The sequence below is a fragment of the Enoplosus armatus genome, chromosome 8 (genome assembly GCF_043641665.1).
Source record: "Enoplosus armatus isolate fEnoArm2 chromosome 8, fEnoArm2.hap1, whole genome shotgun sequence".
Taxonomy (NCBI): Eukaryota; Metazoa; Chordata; class Actinopteri; order Centrarchiformes; family Enoplosidae; genus Enoplosus; species Enoplosus armatus.
Window position 1 is genome coordinate 24156358 of NC_092187.1, and position 15230 is coordinate 24171587.

The 15230-nt window shown below is 43.7% G+C and overlaps 1 protein-coding gene across 1 annotated transcript in view; it reads left to right on the forward strand.

Moving 5' to 3' along the window:
- Positions 1–781: 781 nt before the first annotated feature.
- The window catches only part of lama5 (laminin, alpha 5), an 85403-nt gene continuing 70954 nt past the window's right edge, over positions 782–15230 (forward strand). Inside the window, exons 1-2 of the mRNA XM_070909902.1 lie at positions 782–1084; positions 6224–6376. Coding sequence (XP_070766003.1) covers positions 782–1084; positions 6224–6376 — 456 coding nt within the window. The remainder of the gene's footprint in view (positions 1085–6223; positions 6377–15230) is intronic.

Sequence of the window (15230 nt, forward strand, 5' to 3'; positions counted from 1 at the left end):
GTGTGTGTGTGTGTGTGTCGCGAGCACCTGTCTCTGTTTTTATTTGTTTGAGTGTTTGACGGGCAGCCTGGGTGCCCATCCTCTGTGTTTGTGGGGTTTGATTTCCCATTTGTTGTTTTGCCTCTTGGTGGGTGCAGTTTTGACATTCTTGCAATCACTGAGAGAGTAAAGAAAAACAGAAAAGAAATGTAATGAGTGGTGGGGAGGAAAAGAGGAGGTGAGAGAAGAAAAGGAAGGAGGAACTTAGAGAAGGAAGGAGACGAGGGAAATTGAAAGGAAGCAGGGAGGAAGGAAGGAAGTGAGCAAAGGGAGAAATAAATCCTCATAAAACCATTAAAAATGGAATAAACTGTATATCAGATTCACCTGCGGGTCCAAACTCTTTCTTTTGAGCCAGTTAATGAGCCGTGCTGATTGCTTTAGAGAGGGATTCAAACAGCACGCATTGATAGAAGCTGTGCCCTCCTCCAACCACTGGGGACGGGCCAACACAGAGGGAGGGGGGGAGGGCGACTACAGATTGAGTTGGACTAGGTGCCTGGTGGAGCGACACAGAGAGAGACAGGGAGAGAGAGAGAGAGGACAGAAACCCCGACGCAGCGCTCTCCAGGACTACAACTCCCCTTCCTCTCTCTTTCTTCTGTAGTTTGCAACACTTTTCCCACCAAATGCTTCTCTGCTACAGAAGTTAACGGCTCTTATCTGCTTGAACTCTGATTCTTTTATTCCTCAGACTTGTTTTTTTTTGGCTCGGATCGGACCGAGCGAACAGGTGGAGATGATGGCGAGCGTCCCGGCGCCGCTCGGTGCTGCGCTCTCCCCGGCTCGGCGCGTCCAGACGCGGGTCGCGCTGCTGCTGTGGCCGCTGTTAGTGACCTGCTGCCGCGTTTTGTCGGCGCAGGAGCTGCCGACCAACGGGTTGAACGGATACAGCCTGCACCCGCCCTACTTCAACCTGGCCGAGGGCACCAAGATCTCCGCCACGGCGACCTGCGGGGAGGAAGACACCGGCAGGACCGTGCACGACCTGTACTGCAAGCTGGTCGGAGGCCCGGTGTCCGGAGACCCGAGCCAGACCATCCAGGTGAGCAGGACAAAACTTTATCAAACTCTGCTGGTGTTGCCTAACAGTGAGTCAGGGACTTGAATCTACTGGAGTTGTTATTGCCTGAGATATTCTTCATCATATGAGACATCATCGACTGATACTCTCTAATGTAGTACACCGAGATTAGTCCTCCAGGGACTTGGAGCTCATGTGGAGCTCCACAGCGAGTTAAAGTGACTTCATCGCCTCCAGTCATGTTATAACACTCCTATAGTATGTGTATGATCTTTCAATAGGTGCTTATAACCTATAAACTGCAACAATACTCCTGTAATATTCCTGCATTGTTACTGTGAGTTTTAGCCTGTTTAATTGCATTTTTGCATTGTTAAAAGTTTAGTACATGTTCGTCCTCCGGGCAGGAGTGTGGCTGAGTTGGTGGCTGATGCTCCTAAAGTGTTTCTGTAGGGCAGCATTAAACACTCAGCTTGCATACCTTTCATATTTGTAGGGACTTATAGTGATTTTATCCTATTTTATTGCATTTTGCAGGTATGATATTTCTGTAATATTGCTAATATCAGTCTACTTTAAGGACTTAATTGTGTGTTAAGGACATTTGTATCTTCACATTTTATAATGAAGTAGTAAAGTTAATGACATTCAGGTGTTTTGCAGCAGTTTGTGAAAGTTTCCTGCCACCGAACTGCACGTTTGTTAGACCTTCTGTGGATGCCGGCCTCCACACTTGACTGCATTCAGAGTAGAGAGTCGAACAGAGCGGGTCAGCAGTGTGCATGAATCTCCAACTGCTCTGCCAAGTCATTATTTCATGCACTGCTTCCTTTGTAGGACTTGGCAACAGAGGCCACTTATATAAGGACAGGCAACATTTCACTTAGAGTGGACACAGAAATTCAGCCACTGCTGAGGTTTTTTAAACGTCGCGCTTTAGGTGCGTTTTACAGATGAGTTTTTAATGTGATGATGAGTTTGTGAAAACCAACAGCAGGCCCATTGTGTTGTTTGACAATTAAGCCTCCAGGTATCACTAGTTAACACTCAAAGGATTATTGCAGTTTCACGGGTTAACCATTAAAGCAACCCTCTGGGCGATAACATGCAGGCTTATTGCCCTCTCTCTCTCTCTCTCCCACCTGTTCCCCACATTCCTCGCGGTGACTGACCCGTGTCCTCCAATCAGACCGAGTTTATCCGCTCTGTTACCGCGAGATCACGGAGAAGCAGCGTGCTGCTTCCTCTGGTGGTGATGTTCGTTCTTACTACAAGGCAGAAAGGAACCCTGGTGTTACTTCTGTTTTAGCTCATGTCTGCAAAACAAGTGACAGGCATGCGAATAAGTTGGCGTGATGAAGATGAGATGGATCAGTAGAGGCAGAGAACGAACAGCAGGCTGTCTGAACGACAAGTTGTTTATTATGAAATCTAATTTACGCGCAACACAGGAAAAAAACTAATCCCACCTGATGTTGGAAGAAATAATTATAGATTTTGTTGAGTAATTAACTTAGCTGGTAAATATTTGTTCTGTGAGATTCATTCCCTCCATATGCAGACGTGATCCAGACCACATTAACCCACTTCAGCCTCTCCACACTGAGGATTAGGGCGAATGTTCTCCCATCAGAGTTTTCATCCAGTCTCTCGCTGATCTGCCGGCTCGCAGCAGTTTGGTTGAAGTGGCGGCGTTGGTGCATAATTAGCTCAGGAAATCTCCAAAATGAGCCAAAGAAATCTGCTCATTAGCTCGAGGAATGGTGCATTATGTGATCGGGCTAAGAGGTTTAGCCCACTTTGCTGGACTATTGTGGCTCGGCCCACTTGTTGGGTTGCTGCACCCCCTGAACAACACAAACACACACACACACACACACACACACACAGAGCTAGAAAACGCACACACACTTTTCTGTGTTGAGGTTAATCCTGTTTTGATTTGACAGCAAGACGTGAGAGTGTTTTTATTAATTAAAAGCAGCAGGAGGACTGGAGATTGGAATGTGTGTGTGTGTGTGTGTGTGTGTGTGTGTGTGTGTGTGTGTGTGTGTGTGTGTGTGTGTGTGTGTGTGTGAAAATGACTAGAAAAGTTTAAGAATCCCTTTTTCTCAAAGCGCGTAGAACACATGTACTTTTGTGAACTGACGTCTTCATTAAAATAGTTTTTCTTTCTCTTTGGGTGGATTTAAAAAGCAGGATACTCATCATCATCATCATCATCATCATCATCATCATACTCAACATAGTTTTTATCCATGCTGGTCGTTGTGTCACTCAGTCCGTGGTCCCATCAGCCTGAGCTGTACTTTGTGTTTACTGTTAATTAGCAAATGTTAGCATGCTAACATGCTAAACTAAGATGGTGTACATGGCCATTTAGCACTGCCATTGCACTTTAAGCATGTTAGCATGCTGATGTTAGCATTTAGGTCAAAGCATGGCGGCGTCTAAGTGTCTAAGAGTAATTTTGATCACTTTTTGAGGACTTCAGTACCCTGAAATATTGTAACCAGACACAGATGAACTTACAATAAAATAAAAATAAATAAAAATCGAAGGGTGTGATTTGGTTAATTTGGAGCACTATGAGAGTAAAAAGTAGCAGCCAGTCATATCTGTTGACTGTTCAATAGACTTAATTACCTGGAATTTCTCCAAGAAGATATCAGCAAACTAGATTTCCTCTCCTGAGGGTGGATGTGGGGAAGAGGCTGAGCTGGCGTTGGTGATTTCTGCTCAGTCTAGGATGAAGAGTTTGAAGCTGCTGTTCAGGAGACAGTTCTTGAGATTGAGTTTGTTTTCCGCCAGTTTGACCCAGTGCATGAGACACGGAAAGAGTTAGAGGAAGTGTGAGAAAAGCCATGCGTTATGTTAAGAGAGTTAGTGGCAGGTGTTGACTGAGTAACTCTTTGGCTCTGCCCTGAGGACGTGGATTCCTCACTCACTGTTCTTATTCACCTAAAGGTGGAGGGAAAGAAAGAAAAGGGGGAAGAGAGTTGAAAAACGATTGAATGAAAGAGTGTGTAACCCGCAGAGAGAGGAGAATGTGCTCTACGTCTTCATTTCCAGGCGGCCTTTTTGTCGACGTGCTTGCTCTCGACAGGAAGTGACAAGAGACGATGGAACGGGTGAAAGAAAACTGAGAAAAGGAGAAAGAAATAGTGTGAGAGAGTTTGACAGCGAGGCAGAAATACAGAAGCAGACATCTCACTACACCGAACACCTGCCTTGTTCTGTAAAGATAATCACATACCTGGGTAGGAAATGATTTCAAAGGTTGGTTACCTTCATTTCCCTGCATGCAGCTGTGGATTGGATGTGATTTCCTGCCCACAACATAAGAGATAATTAGTCAATTACAAATAGAGAGAGAAAAGATAGAAAGAAGAATGAGGAAGAGAGACAGCCAATTTAAAAAAAGTAAGAACCTGCAGAGCCAACTGTTACCTCAGAGTAGTAATTCATACTCTAAAATGACTTTATTTGTTCAGTCAATTCATAATGTGCCCTAAACCTGCTACATCCTGCATTCGATTGAGCTTCATTTGCTCCTCACTAATCTCTTGTTCAGGGCAGCAATGAGTCTCTGCCAACACATCCACGTATCTCAAACTGAATCCAATCCAAGTGGTCAGTGGAGAGTGTTGAGAAAGTTAAGAATTAAATAACTCAAACTACTAAACTGTGGAACTAAATTGTCACACAAATGACTCATTTTGGGAATGATTTGTAACATGAAGTGCGCAGATAACTAATGTGAGGCTGTATAAGATCCACAGGAGAACGGAAAGGTTGATTGACAGGTGATCTGTGGGAGGTGGGACAGGAGAAGACGAGTCGGGGGGTGGAGTCAGATAGTGAGCAGTGACCTCTGACCTCAGTGACCTGCAGCGATAACATCTCCTGACCCGGGCTTTTGTTCAGGTCCACACTTGTTTAGTTTATGCTAACGCTCACATAGCCAGCAGTGATCGGGTTAAACGGTCAGAGAGCCACACTGGATTATCTGAGAATGAAGAGGCTTTAGCAACCAAAGAGGTGGAGGGGCCACTTCAAGTGGACATGTCCACCTCTGCTTAAGCACTAATTATTAAAGCATGCCACAGTGTTTTGGATTTTGGAACATGTTTGCCTGCCTACAGTACTTACCTTCCGGACAGCCATTCGTCTCCATTCATTTCAGTATGAAAGTCACACTTGAAACATGTTGGAGAAAATGTCGTCCATCCTGGTGAACGTCATGGCTGGTTTCATTATGTTAATGTCATGTTGTCGTTTTGAGATTAATGCAAATCAACGGTTGCTGTAATAGTTGGAAAAGCTCTAAAACATGTATGAATTAGGAAAAAGTCGATGTAGTTTGTGGTCAGGCAAGACGAGGAAAGGCACGTTTATTATTATAAGGCATTAAAAACATGAAGAGAAACAGCATAAAAACATCAAAATGCAAATTAAAAGAATAGAAACCTTAAAAGAACTGAGTGAAGAACAGACATAAATACGGGGCAGTTTTTAACCTGGATTTAAAGTTTAATATCCTCTGGAAGGATATTAGCAAATTTAGCACAACAGTCAGACTAAATTTAGGACAGATTAAAACATACTTGCGGAGGTACAATACATGCTAGAGCCTCACTGTTGCAGTAACCTGAGAGGAGTCACCTCTCTGTTGGAATATAAGAAACCTGAGCCAGGTAGCTTCAGGGACAAACAGCTGTGAAAGAAATCTCTTCTTTTCATAGAAGTTTACTGCGACTCTGAAACACTGAGCTGCTGTTAGAGAGGCTCGACTGTAACTTAAAGACTTAAGGGTCAAATCCCACAATAACCAGCGGGTGTTTATTCACTGTCCTGTCTGAGTGTCTCCGAGCAAGATCCTGAAATTCAGTCTTTTTTTGTCAAGATTGAGATATATATGGAGAGAGTCCCTGCAGACTCTCGTTGGGTACATGGAAGCTTTTGTGTGTCCTCTGTGACGTTTAATGAAATATGTAATCATTCAAACTTCTTTGATATCAGTCTTCATGAGAAGGCTGTCCTCACTGAGACGACTTTTCGATGTGATACTGTACAGAGTCCTGTCATAGAGCCTTTTGAAACATCACATGCTCAACTAAAGATTAAATCTTCAATACATCTCTGCCTCCGTCCTCTCAGGGCCAGTACTGTGACATCTGCAGCCAGGGCGACAGCGACCGCGCCCATCCCATCACCAACGCCATCGACGGGACGGAGCGATGGTGGCAGAGCCCGCCTCTGTCCCGCAGCACCGAGTTCAACGAGGTGAACGTCACCCTGGACCTCGGACAGGTAAGACTTATTAGATATACTGGAGCAAGCGCACGCATCCTGTGTTTGTATCCAGCTTTCCTCTCTGCGGGCTGCGCTGCTTTGACTCTTCTGCTACTGGAACGCCATCGTCGTCCAAAAGATTGTTTTCTCTGGCTGTTGTTTTCTATTGTGCGTGGCAATTTGAAAAGTAGGTGGTAAAGGGAGGATATGGTAGTGTGAATATACAGCGAACCACTGACAGTCTGTCACGTAGGGAGTGAATGAGGAGGCTTCGGACACAGTGATTGTTGTCCGTAGTCTCCTGAATGTTTTCTACATTTTGCAAAGACATTCAAGTCCTATTTAAAGCGTGCTTCTTTTGAGCGTTTTCTAGGAATTGAGCTTAACAGAATGATTCAGGATTCAAAATATCAGCGTGTTTATGAGGATCGTAGAGGACATTTCTGCACCTGGAATTCAGGTTCCAACATTAATCTCTGCTGTTTTATGAAACTACATGACGTCTGTTGGCTGCTGGTAAACTCTCCTCATCTCACAGTGATGACCTGTTCAGCCTTTTCCCTACTAACTAACCGATTAACTGGTTTAGCAGCTAACCTCAGTGATAAATCAGTATATTCAGAGATGTTGTTTTTCTTCTTGTTGCTGTTGCAGAGAATCCATCACAATGACACACACACACATATAGATGTATAGCATGTTTGTAAAGTTTCACAAACACAGGGAACACACACACACACACACACACACACACACACACACACACACACACACACACACTGTCCCCCTGTGCTCCAAGTTAACCTTTTTGTGTTTTTGAACGTCGCTCTTGAACAACCTTTTATGTCTCTGAATGCGACTCTTTTGTGGCAGGCTCTCCTGCTCGAGTGCCCTCCTCATTCATCAGTGCAGAGACATTCACTGTGTGTGTGTGTGTGTGTGTGTGTGTGTGTGTGTGTGTGTGTGTGTTTTCTGCCATGGCATTCAGTTTCCCTTCCCTGTTCCATCTCTCGTCCCTTTTCTCCTCCCTCCTCTTCCTCTCTCGGTCTCTCTCAGGGTTGAATGTCTCAATAGAGAAGCAGGGAGCTGTGACTGTCACTGAGTGTGTGTGTGTGTGTGTGTGTGTTTAGTTTGTAAAGGCCTTTATAAGCCTGTTTACCTTGTGGCAGTAATAAAAGGGTGAATAAAAGAACAAAATGAATCCTATCCGAGCCCAGCGGGGTTTGCTCTCACTTACATTATGATGCAATATATTCAGTTATGATGAATACATTTGTGTTGTTATATATCTGGTGTGGCCATCATTTATTTCAGAATCAATAGGTACAAATCGGACTGTTTAGTGTATTGATTCTGGTAAAAAAAAAAAAAGTACCTGATGTCAATTTTACTCAAACTGCTGCTTCGTGTTTGAACCTGTTTAAATGATTTCTTTAAATATTCTTCTTTTAAAAGAACCAAAAAAGACGCCTCTTCAGCTTTGGCCTGTAACAGAAGATAGATGAGCACACAGTTGGAATGAATTGTCAATTAATTGATTAGGAAATTGTACAATCCATCATTTTTGGATCTTGTACTAAGGGCTAGTCGGGATATTTTGACCTCTGCTGCTTCGATTTTTTTTAATCTGTCTCTTGTGAGTCCCTCAACTTCATGGAAGTGCGATACTAAACTGTAGGAGTGCCCTCTTTTAAACACCTAATATCCTCTGGTTCCATTTGTAATTTGAATATCTTCTGTTTTGTCCAAACCAACAGTCTAAAACACAGACATCTGAAGATTTCACCTTTTGGATTCTTTTCACTCTTTTTGTGTCATTTTATAGACTAAACAACTTATCAATTAATTCAAAAAATGACTTAGTTTCAGCTGTATATGTATATTAAACCGGTGTTCTGCCTGAACGACTGCAGAATCTAGTATAGCATACAGTTTACTTTGATTTGAACTATTTAAAAACGGCCAGAACGTATATCGGAAAGATATGTAGGTGCTAATTGTCTAAAACCAGCTGGTATCTGGTCTCAGTGTCTCAGTGTTGCAGAAGGATGTTTTTTTCTGTATCAAAATGTTTTCTGGGTGGCATCGACATCAAGAAGACAGCTTAAAGAGAGGGGGGGGGGGGGGGGGGTCTCCAGTTACCAGGTTGCAGTTTTGTCTTGAAAGAATGTAGGTGGGCTAAGGCCAGGGTTTACGAGTGTGTGTGTGTGTGTGTGTGTGTGTGTGTGTGTGTGTGACAGGGCTCAGAGAGTGTGTTGAAGACCCCACCACACACACACACACACACACACACACACACCTACCCCCCCACCCCGCCTGAATGAAAGAGAAAGAGGAGGGAGAGATTGGAATGTAAGTTAACCTGTCTCAACCCGCAGAGGGGAAGGCTTGTTAAATTACCCCTAACTCCTCTCTGCCTCTCTGCTGGTAGCAGCTACACAAAAAACTCTTATTTCTTGGCGACTTAGATGAGAAGATTGATACCACTCGTGTCTGTGAGCTGAATGGCAGCCGGCTAACTTAGCTTAGCGCAGAGACTGGAAACAGAACTACAAATAGTTTTGTACGGATTACACAATCGAGATAAAACATGTTAATCAGTGAGCTTCAGAGATGCTGGTAGGTGGATTTTGGGACCTTTGAACAGAGCCAGGCTAGCTGTTTCCCCCTGTTTCCAGTCTTTGTGCTAAGCTAAGTTAGGCTAGCTGTTTCCCCCTGTTTCCAGTCTTTGTGCTAAGCTAAGTTAGTCAGCTGCTAGTGCTAGCAGGTATCTGTCTTCTGATCTAACTCTCGGCAAGAAAGCGTAACTGACAGCAGACACTGACTCATTGACTGTATTTATACTGTGCATACATTAACATTTAGATTATTACAAGTAGAATAGATGAGATTCAGCTGGCAGTAAACTGTACAGTCACTATCAGTATACCCGTTACTGCAGCAGGTGTACCATGCACAGACTGCACCCACCCAACACTCACTTCATTAAACACATTTCACTGGAATCTGAAGCGTTATAAACAACGTTGACTCATATTTCTCATCTCTGTCTGCTCTCCAATGTCCGCCTATCTCCTTTCTGCAAGTCCTCCAGTGTCTTCTTCTCCTTCCCTTTCTATCTTCCGTCTGTTTTGGTGAGACTTTTAAGTTAAGGAGCATCAGTTCCCACACACCTCTTCCTCCCCCTCCTCTTCCTCTCCTGTCTGTCACAGATAACACAGAGCCCAATATAGAGCGTCTCTATCTCCTGCCCTCATCCCTCTTCGCTGTTATCCTCTTCCTCTTCACCTCTGCTCCTTATTCTCCTCCTTGTCCTTTTCTTAGATATTTATGCAATGTTTTTCCTCTTTGTCCTCCACTCCGTCTCCAACTCACCTCCATCTCCAACGTCTTCTCCGTCATGTCCTCAGAGCACTCATACATGAGCGAGCCTCAGAAAAAGCTAAAAGAGCTTTCGGATAAGAGTATGAAAGTCAGTGTTTCTGTAAAGACACGTTGCTGTTGAGTTGTTCCAAAACTTTCACTTTGTGATATAGTTGCACTGGGGTGGCAGCAAAACCCCCAGAGATGATCTTAGAATATAGGTGCAGCTCATTTCACTTCAGTGCCAGTTTGAAATGCAGCAGAACATGTTGAAACCATGCCACCTCATTATTTTCAATATCTAAAGCAAATAAACTGATATCTCTGTCTGTACCTGTCTGGCTCCTTGCCTACTCCTGTTTTATCTGCACACTGGGGAAGGCAGAGAAGGAGGAGGGAAAGAGATGAAAGAGGAACGACAGCTACTGTACCTGATGAACTGGAGGAAGAGTACGAATCATCCGATGAGGTCACACAATTCAACACAATTCACCGTTGTCTTGTACGAACGCTGCGTGATCTGAGCGCAGTGTAACACTGATGCGTGTTTGTGTGCAGCTTCATTCCTCAGGTGTGCGATAGTGGAAGGATTCTGTAATGACAGGTAACAGGCAGGGGGGGGGGGGGTGGAAACAAGGAGGCCAATAATAGATGACATGAAGGAGGGAGAATTCCAGTATGAAGGCAAGGTGAAACAAAATTCCCAGGGAGGCAGGAGGAGGAGGAGGAGGAGGGGAGGAAGGAGGGCTAGAACGTGGAAAAGAGGAAGGCAGGAAGGAGGTTTTAAGTGGAGAAGAGAACGGAGGTAAAGAAGAGGAAGGCGGGTGAGGGCATGGAAAGAGGAGGAGGAGGAGGAGGAGATGACAGGGGAGAAGAACGGGATGTTTGTCTGTTTCAGCAGCCTATTATTAGAGCACAATATAGGCTTCAGTTGGGAATGTGTGTGTGTGTGTGTGTGTGTGTGTACATGTCCTTCAGGTGAGGTCTTCTCTTTTCCATAATCCGTCCTCGTTGTGTAAAAAGTGCGTCTCCTTGTAATCACACTTGTCAAAGTCTGCAGAGCTGCATCAGGCTTCCTGCTGTTTCAGTGATTTGACATGTTTTTAGATGCTTGAAGAGTCAGTTCACCAAAGTGAAGGAACAGAAAGCACCACAATCAAACCTAAAGACGTTCAACTGACTTCATATATATGACAAAGAAAAAACATTTCAGAAGCTGTAACCAGAAGACGTTTTGCATTTCTGCTTTAAAATTGATTCACATGATGAATCCATCAGCTGATCGCTGCAGCTCTACATGTCATGCAACAGTTTTATTTGAACCACTTTCCACCAAAGAGAAAGAAAATAATCAGTGAAATTAGTTTCACCTCCGTCGTATCGAGGTGGAGACAGAAACCAAAACGATACGCATGGCAAGATGCCGTTAGAGGTAGTGAACTGACTCTTGAAACAGCCCTCAGCGTGGACCCAACATGGCAACACAAACTGCTTTTCAGGTATATCAAAGGGGGACTTGACTGGAACTGGACGGCAGTTTCTTATTAGAGGGATTCAAGTGTTCCTCTCTGTCACGTGCCCTTCATTTCCTGGTGTGTTGGCAGGTTTCCCTGCAGGACAAACAAAAGAAAGACACATACACACACACTCTCGCATGCAGTGTTGAGGTAGCTCCATTGTTCACCGTGCGTAAGAGCGAGCGCGGTGCCAGCTGCTCCCGGTTGAATGCTTCCTGCCATTGATGTGGTTTGAACGTCAGTTACCTTTTTAAGTGCCAGTGGGCTCGGAGCTGCAGGGCGGAGGTTTATATTTGCAACATCCCAACGGTTTTTTGGGCGTAAAGCTGAGCTCACACCAAACGTGTTCGAAGCAAGTTAACTAAAAATATCTTTAGTTTGATGTCAAGTGAAGCGTAATATTATATACACCGTCTCAGTGGACTAAACGGGTCCACATGAGCAACAGGTCCTGAAGTATTCTGAGCATAAAACACTTTAGACAGACGGAGAATTAATGCAGACCATTGAGCCGTTATTTCCTCACATGTAGGCCAAGAAAGTGTGTACATGTTGCTGGTCAGCTGGCAGACAGCTGTAGTCTATGTGGTCTGTTCAAGTGCAACTTAACTAAAGATTTGAGGCGATGCACGCCGTTCTATCAAGTCAGCGAGATTAAACTGGGTTCCCTAAACCTTAAAAAAAGACAAGGAATAACTGGAGAACTCCTCAGCATGTAAGACACATCTTCCTTGGACAGCTGGGGGACGCCATACGGCATAATCCAAGCCGACACCAGGACGATTTCATGGATTACTACATGACGGACTGTAACATTATGTGTTACCCTCTCCGCCTGTGAGCAGAAGTAGTCTGAGATCACTTCTGCGTGTTGTTTGTATTAGCGTGGATGTGTGTGTGTGTGTGGCTTCGGCTTGCTGATTATGATCAGTGTTTTCTCTGCCAAATCTGCTATTTACGAGCGACGAGCATGAGAAACACACCTTGCCTGTGTGTGTGTGTGTGTGTGTGTGTGTGTGTGTGTGTGTGTGTGTGTGTGTGTGTGTGTGTGGCCTGCTGTACAACATCTAGTTGAGCAGACAATTCTTGGAAAGTGTGTGTGAGACATCATCTCTTATTCACTCTTATTCCCCGTCTTTCCCTTCACTCCTTGTCTCTCTCTGTTTCTGTCTGACTCCGTCCAGCCACAAAGACTCTTCTGTAGAGTGACGACTGACACAGTGATGATGAAGAGGGGATAAGCATAGATGGACATGAAACATCTCTCATTCCTGTGTCAAACTTTCTGCCTCCTAAATTCTTCTTTGTCAGTCTCTTCTTGTTTAAAGTCTGTACAGCTAAAACACACTGTTAGCTGCTAGTTAGGTTCTAATGCAGTCGGTCGAAAATTAAATCTGTCTAGCAGGTGTACTTAGTTATTAATTTCTCACGTTCTGGTTTCTCATCAGTACTACTTTATGAATCTTCAGGCCAGAACAAAGGCAGCCTTTTGACATTCAGCAGCAGTTATACTAAAATGTTAGCATTTTAGTTGTAATATTTTCACTCAGTCACATTATAGGCCAAAAGATTAATTGATTAATGGGAAAATAAATAATCAGAAGAGTCATCGAAAACCCAAAAAACAGAGAGGAATGAGTAGTTATCAAGTTTGTGTCAGTATTTACTGCTCTTTTAGGTCTTCTTTGAATTTCTTCACCTCATTTATTTCGCCTTCCTGCAATTTGCCACTGGACATTTAGCATATTACAGTTAGCTTGTGTTGATTCGCAGTGGGATCAGCAACTACTAGCTGTACTAGCAACTGTTTTACATAACCAGGAGCCATTAGATTCAATGATAATATGAAAATGTTTTGCTTTATGTGACTTCAGTGTGTTTTCTGACCCCTTGTCAGAGCCATTGCACCATTAAAGATTTGTTTTGCACCAGTATGAGTGCATTTTTAGAGTGTGAATATACTACATTGTCCACCTTAGAGAGGATTTATATGTTCTCATCATCATTAAGTCTTCAAAAAAAGGGATTTATTTCTGTGTGGGCAATTTTCCACTTTCTTTTTTTTCTTTTTCTGTTGCTGCTTTTTCCGCAATGACTCAGTCAACCACATGTTTCAGTCACATCATTTAATAACGGCCCTTCTCGATTTAAATCCTTTTGTCCTCTTTAGTTCCTTGGCTGTCATTCTGAGGGTCAACAGTTGCAGTCATTCATTCCCCCCTCCGTCCTCTGCAGTGACTCTTATTTCTCTCACCATCAACTCATCGGCCGCTCGTTCAGGGTTAAACGCCGCCTCTGAAACTGTGTCCTCTCACACAAATGCACAAACGCTGACACACAGTGCACATTTTTCAGTCATTCATTATGTGTACTGGGCAGGAAAATGAGCAAAGAGGGGGCGAAAAAGAGGTGGAGAGAGAGAGAGAGAGAGAGAGAGAGAGAAATCTGACCTTAATAGGAGTGATTCAGCTTTGAGTGAAGAGAGAAAGAGGCAAAGGGGATAAAGCTGATGTCACATCTAAACCAGAATAAAGGAGGGATGATGGATGGGTGGAGGCAGGGAGGAACGAGTCCGAAACAGTTGGCTGATATTTCAGAGGTCGTTCTTATCGGTCTGCTTCTGTATGTCGTGTTGATGTTGGCAGGTTAACACATCCTCACTTTTAGCTTCAGTTTCGGTATTTTGACAAATGAAGATGAATGAAGTGTCGTAGTTTTCTCATTCTTCTGCCCGGGACAGGCCCAAGCAAGATGAATGTAATTGTAACACACGATACATCAGACTGTACAGTATCTTGACACCTGACAGCCAAGTCCACTTCAATTTGCTGAATTGCATGAAACAACATTTGTGCACTATGTTTTGTCTCCAATTAAATGCAGTAAAACGCAATGATTGCTGGATCACACTACATGATTATGGTCAGTCATCTGCACCTCTAAATATTAGAAAAGGTTCCCGTGCAAAATGTCCAGTATAATAGTCTAAAAGTTCTGAATAGTTCCCAGAAATGCAGTTTAGTTGCCTCCAATTCAAGTATGGTAACCAATAACTCCAGTTCAGTAGCTTTAAACCCTTAAAGTTTGAACTGTTGACCACCAGTTTTTTCTGTGGGTAAATTTAAATGTCCCCAGCCTTAAAGTTTAAAGTTGTCTCAAATGCAAATATAATAGCCCCACAATCATATAATAACTTAAAACTTAGATGCCTTTTATACCTTAAATTAGCCTAAATAGTAGCCTAAAACACAAATATTGTGCTGTGAAACTCCAGTATGCCCAGTACAGCAGTTTCAAACTCCAATTAAAGTAGCGTTTAACTCCAGTAACTCCACTGTGGTAACGCTATTGAGCTGAAATGAGATTCTGCGAGAGTAAAACGTGGAGGAAGGAGCGAGTGAATGAGAGAAAACTTGTGGGAGGAGGAGGATAGGAAGGGGAGAGGGAAGTAGAGAAGGACTCCAGCTGGGAATGACAGAAAAAGAAGCCATTCATACTCCATCTTTGATTGAAATGTCAAGTGTGTGTGTGTGTGTGTGTGTGTGTGTCATTATCAAAGCAGAGGAAGTGATTATAAGAGGGCGCCTCCCACTCTTCAGTGGTTTGGTGTGTGTGTGTGTGTGTGTGTGTGTGTGTGTGTGTTCAAATGTGTGTATTTGCCGTAATGCCCAGTGCTACAACAGCAATGATTTGATTGGATTTGATTCATTATATCTCAGCCTTAATGATGACCGTGTGTGTGTGTGTGTGTGTGTGTGTGTGTGTGTGTGTGTGTGTGTGTGTGTGTGTGTGTGTGTGTGTGTGTTAGTCCCTCACCATGCATGATGTCTGTTCCAACCTGTTGATCAGTCACAGGTCAAAGGTCATCGTCAGGCTTTTCAGTTGTTAACTTCCTGCTGCTTTGAACTCCCTGACCGCACACACACACACACACACACACACACACACACACACACACACACACACACACCTCTGTCTCTCTTGGCCGTTGG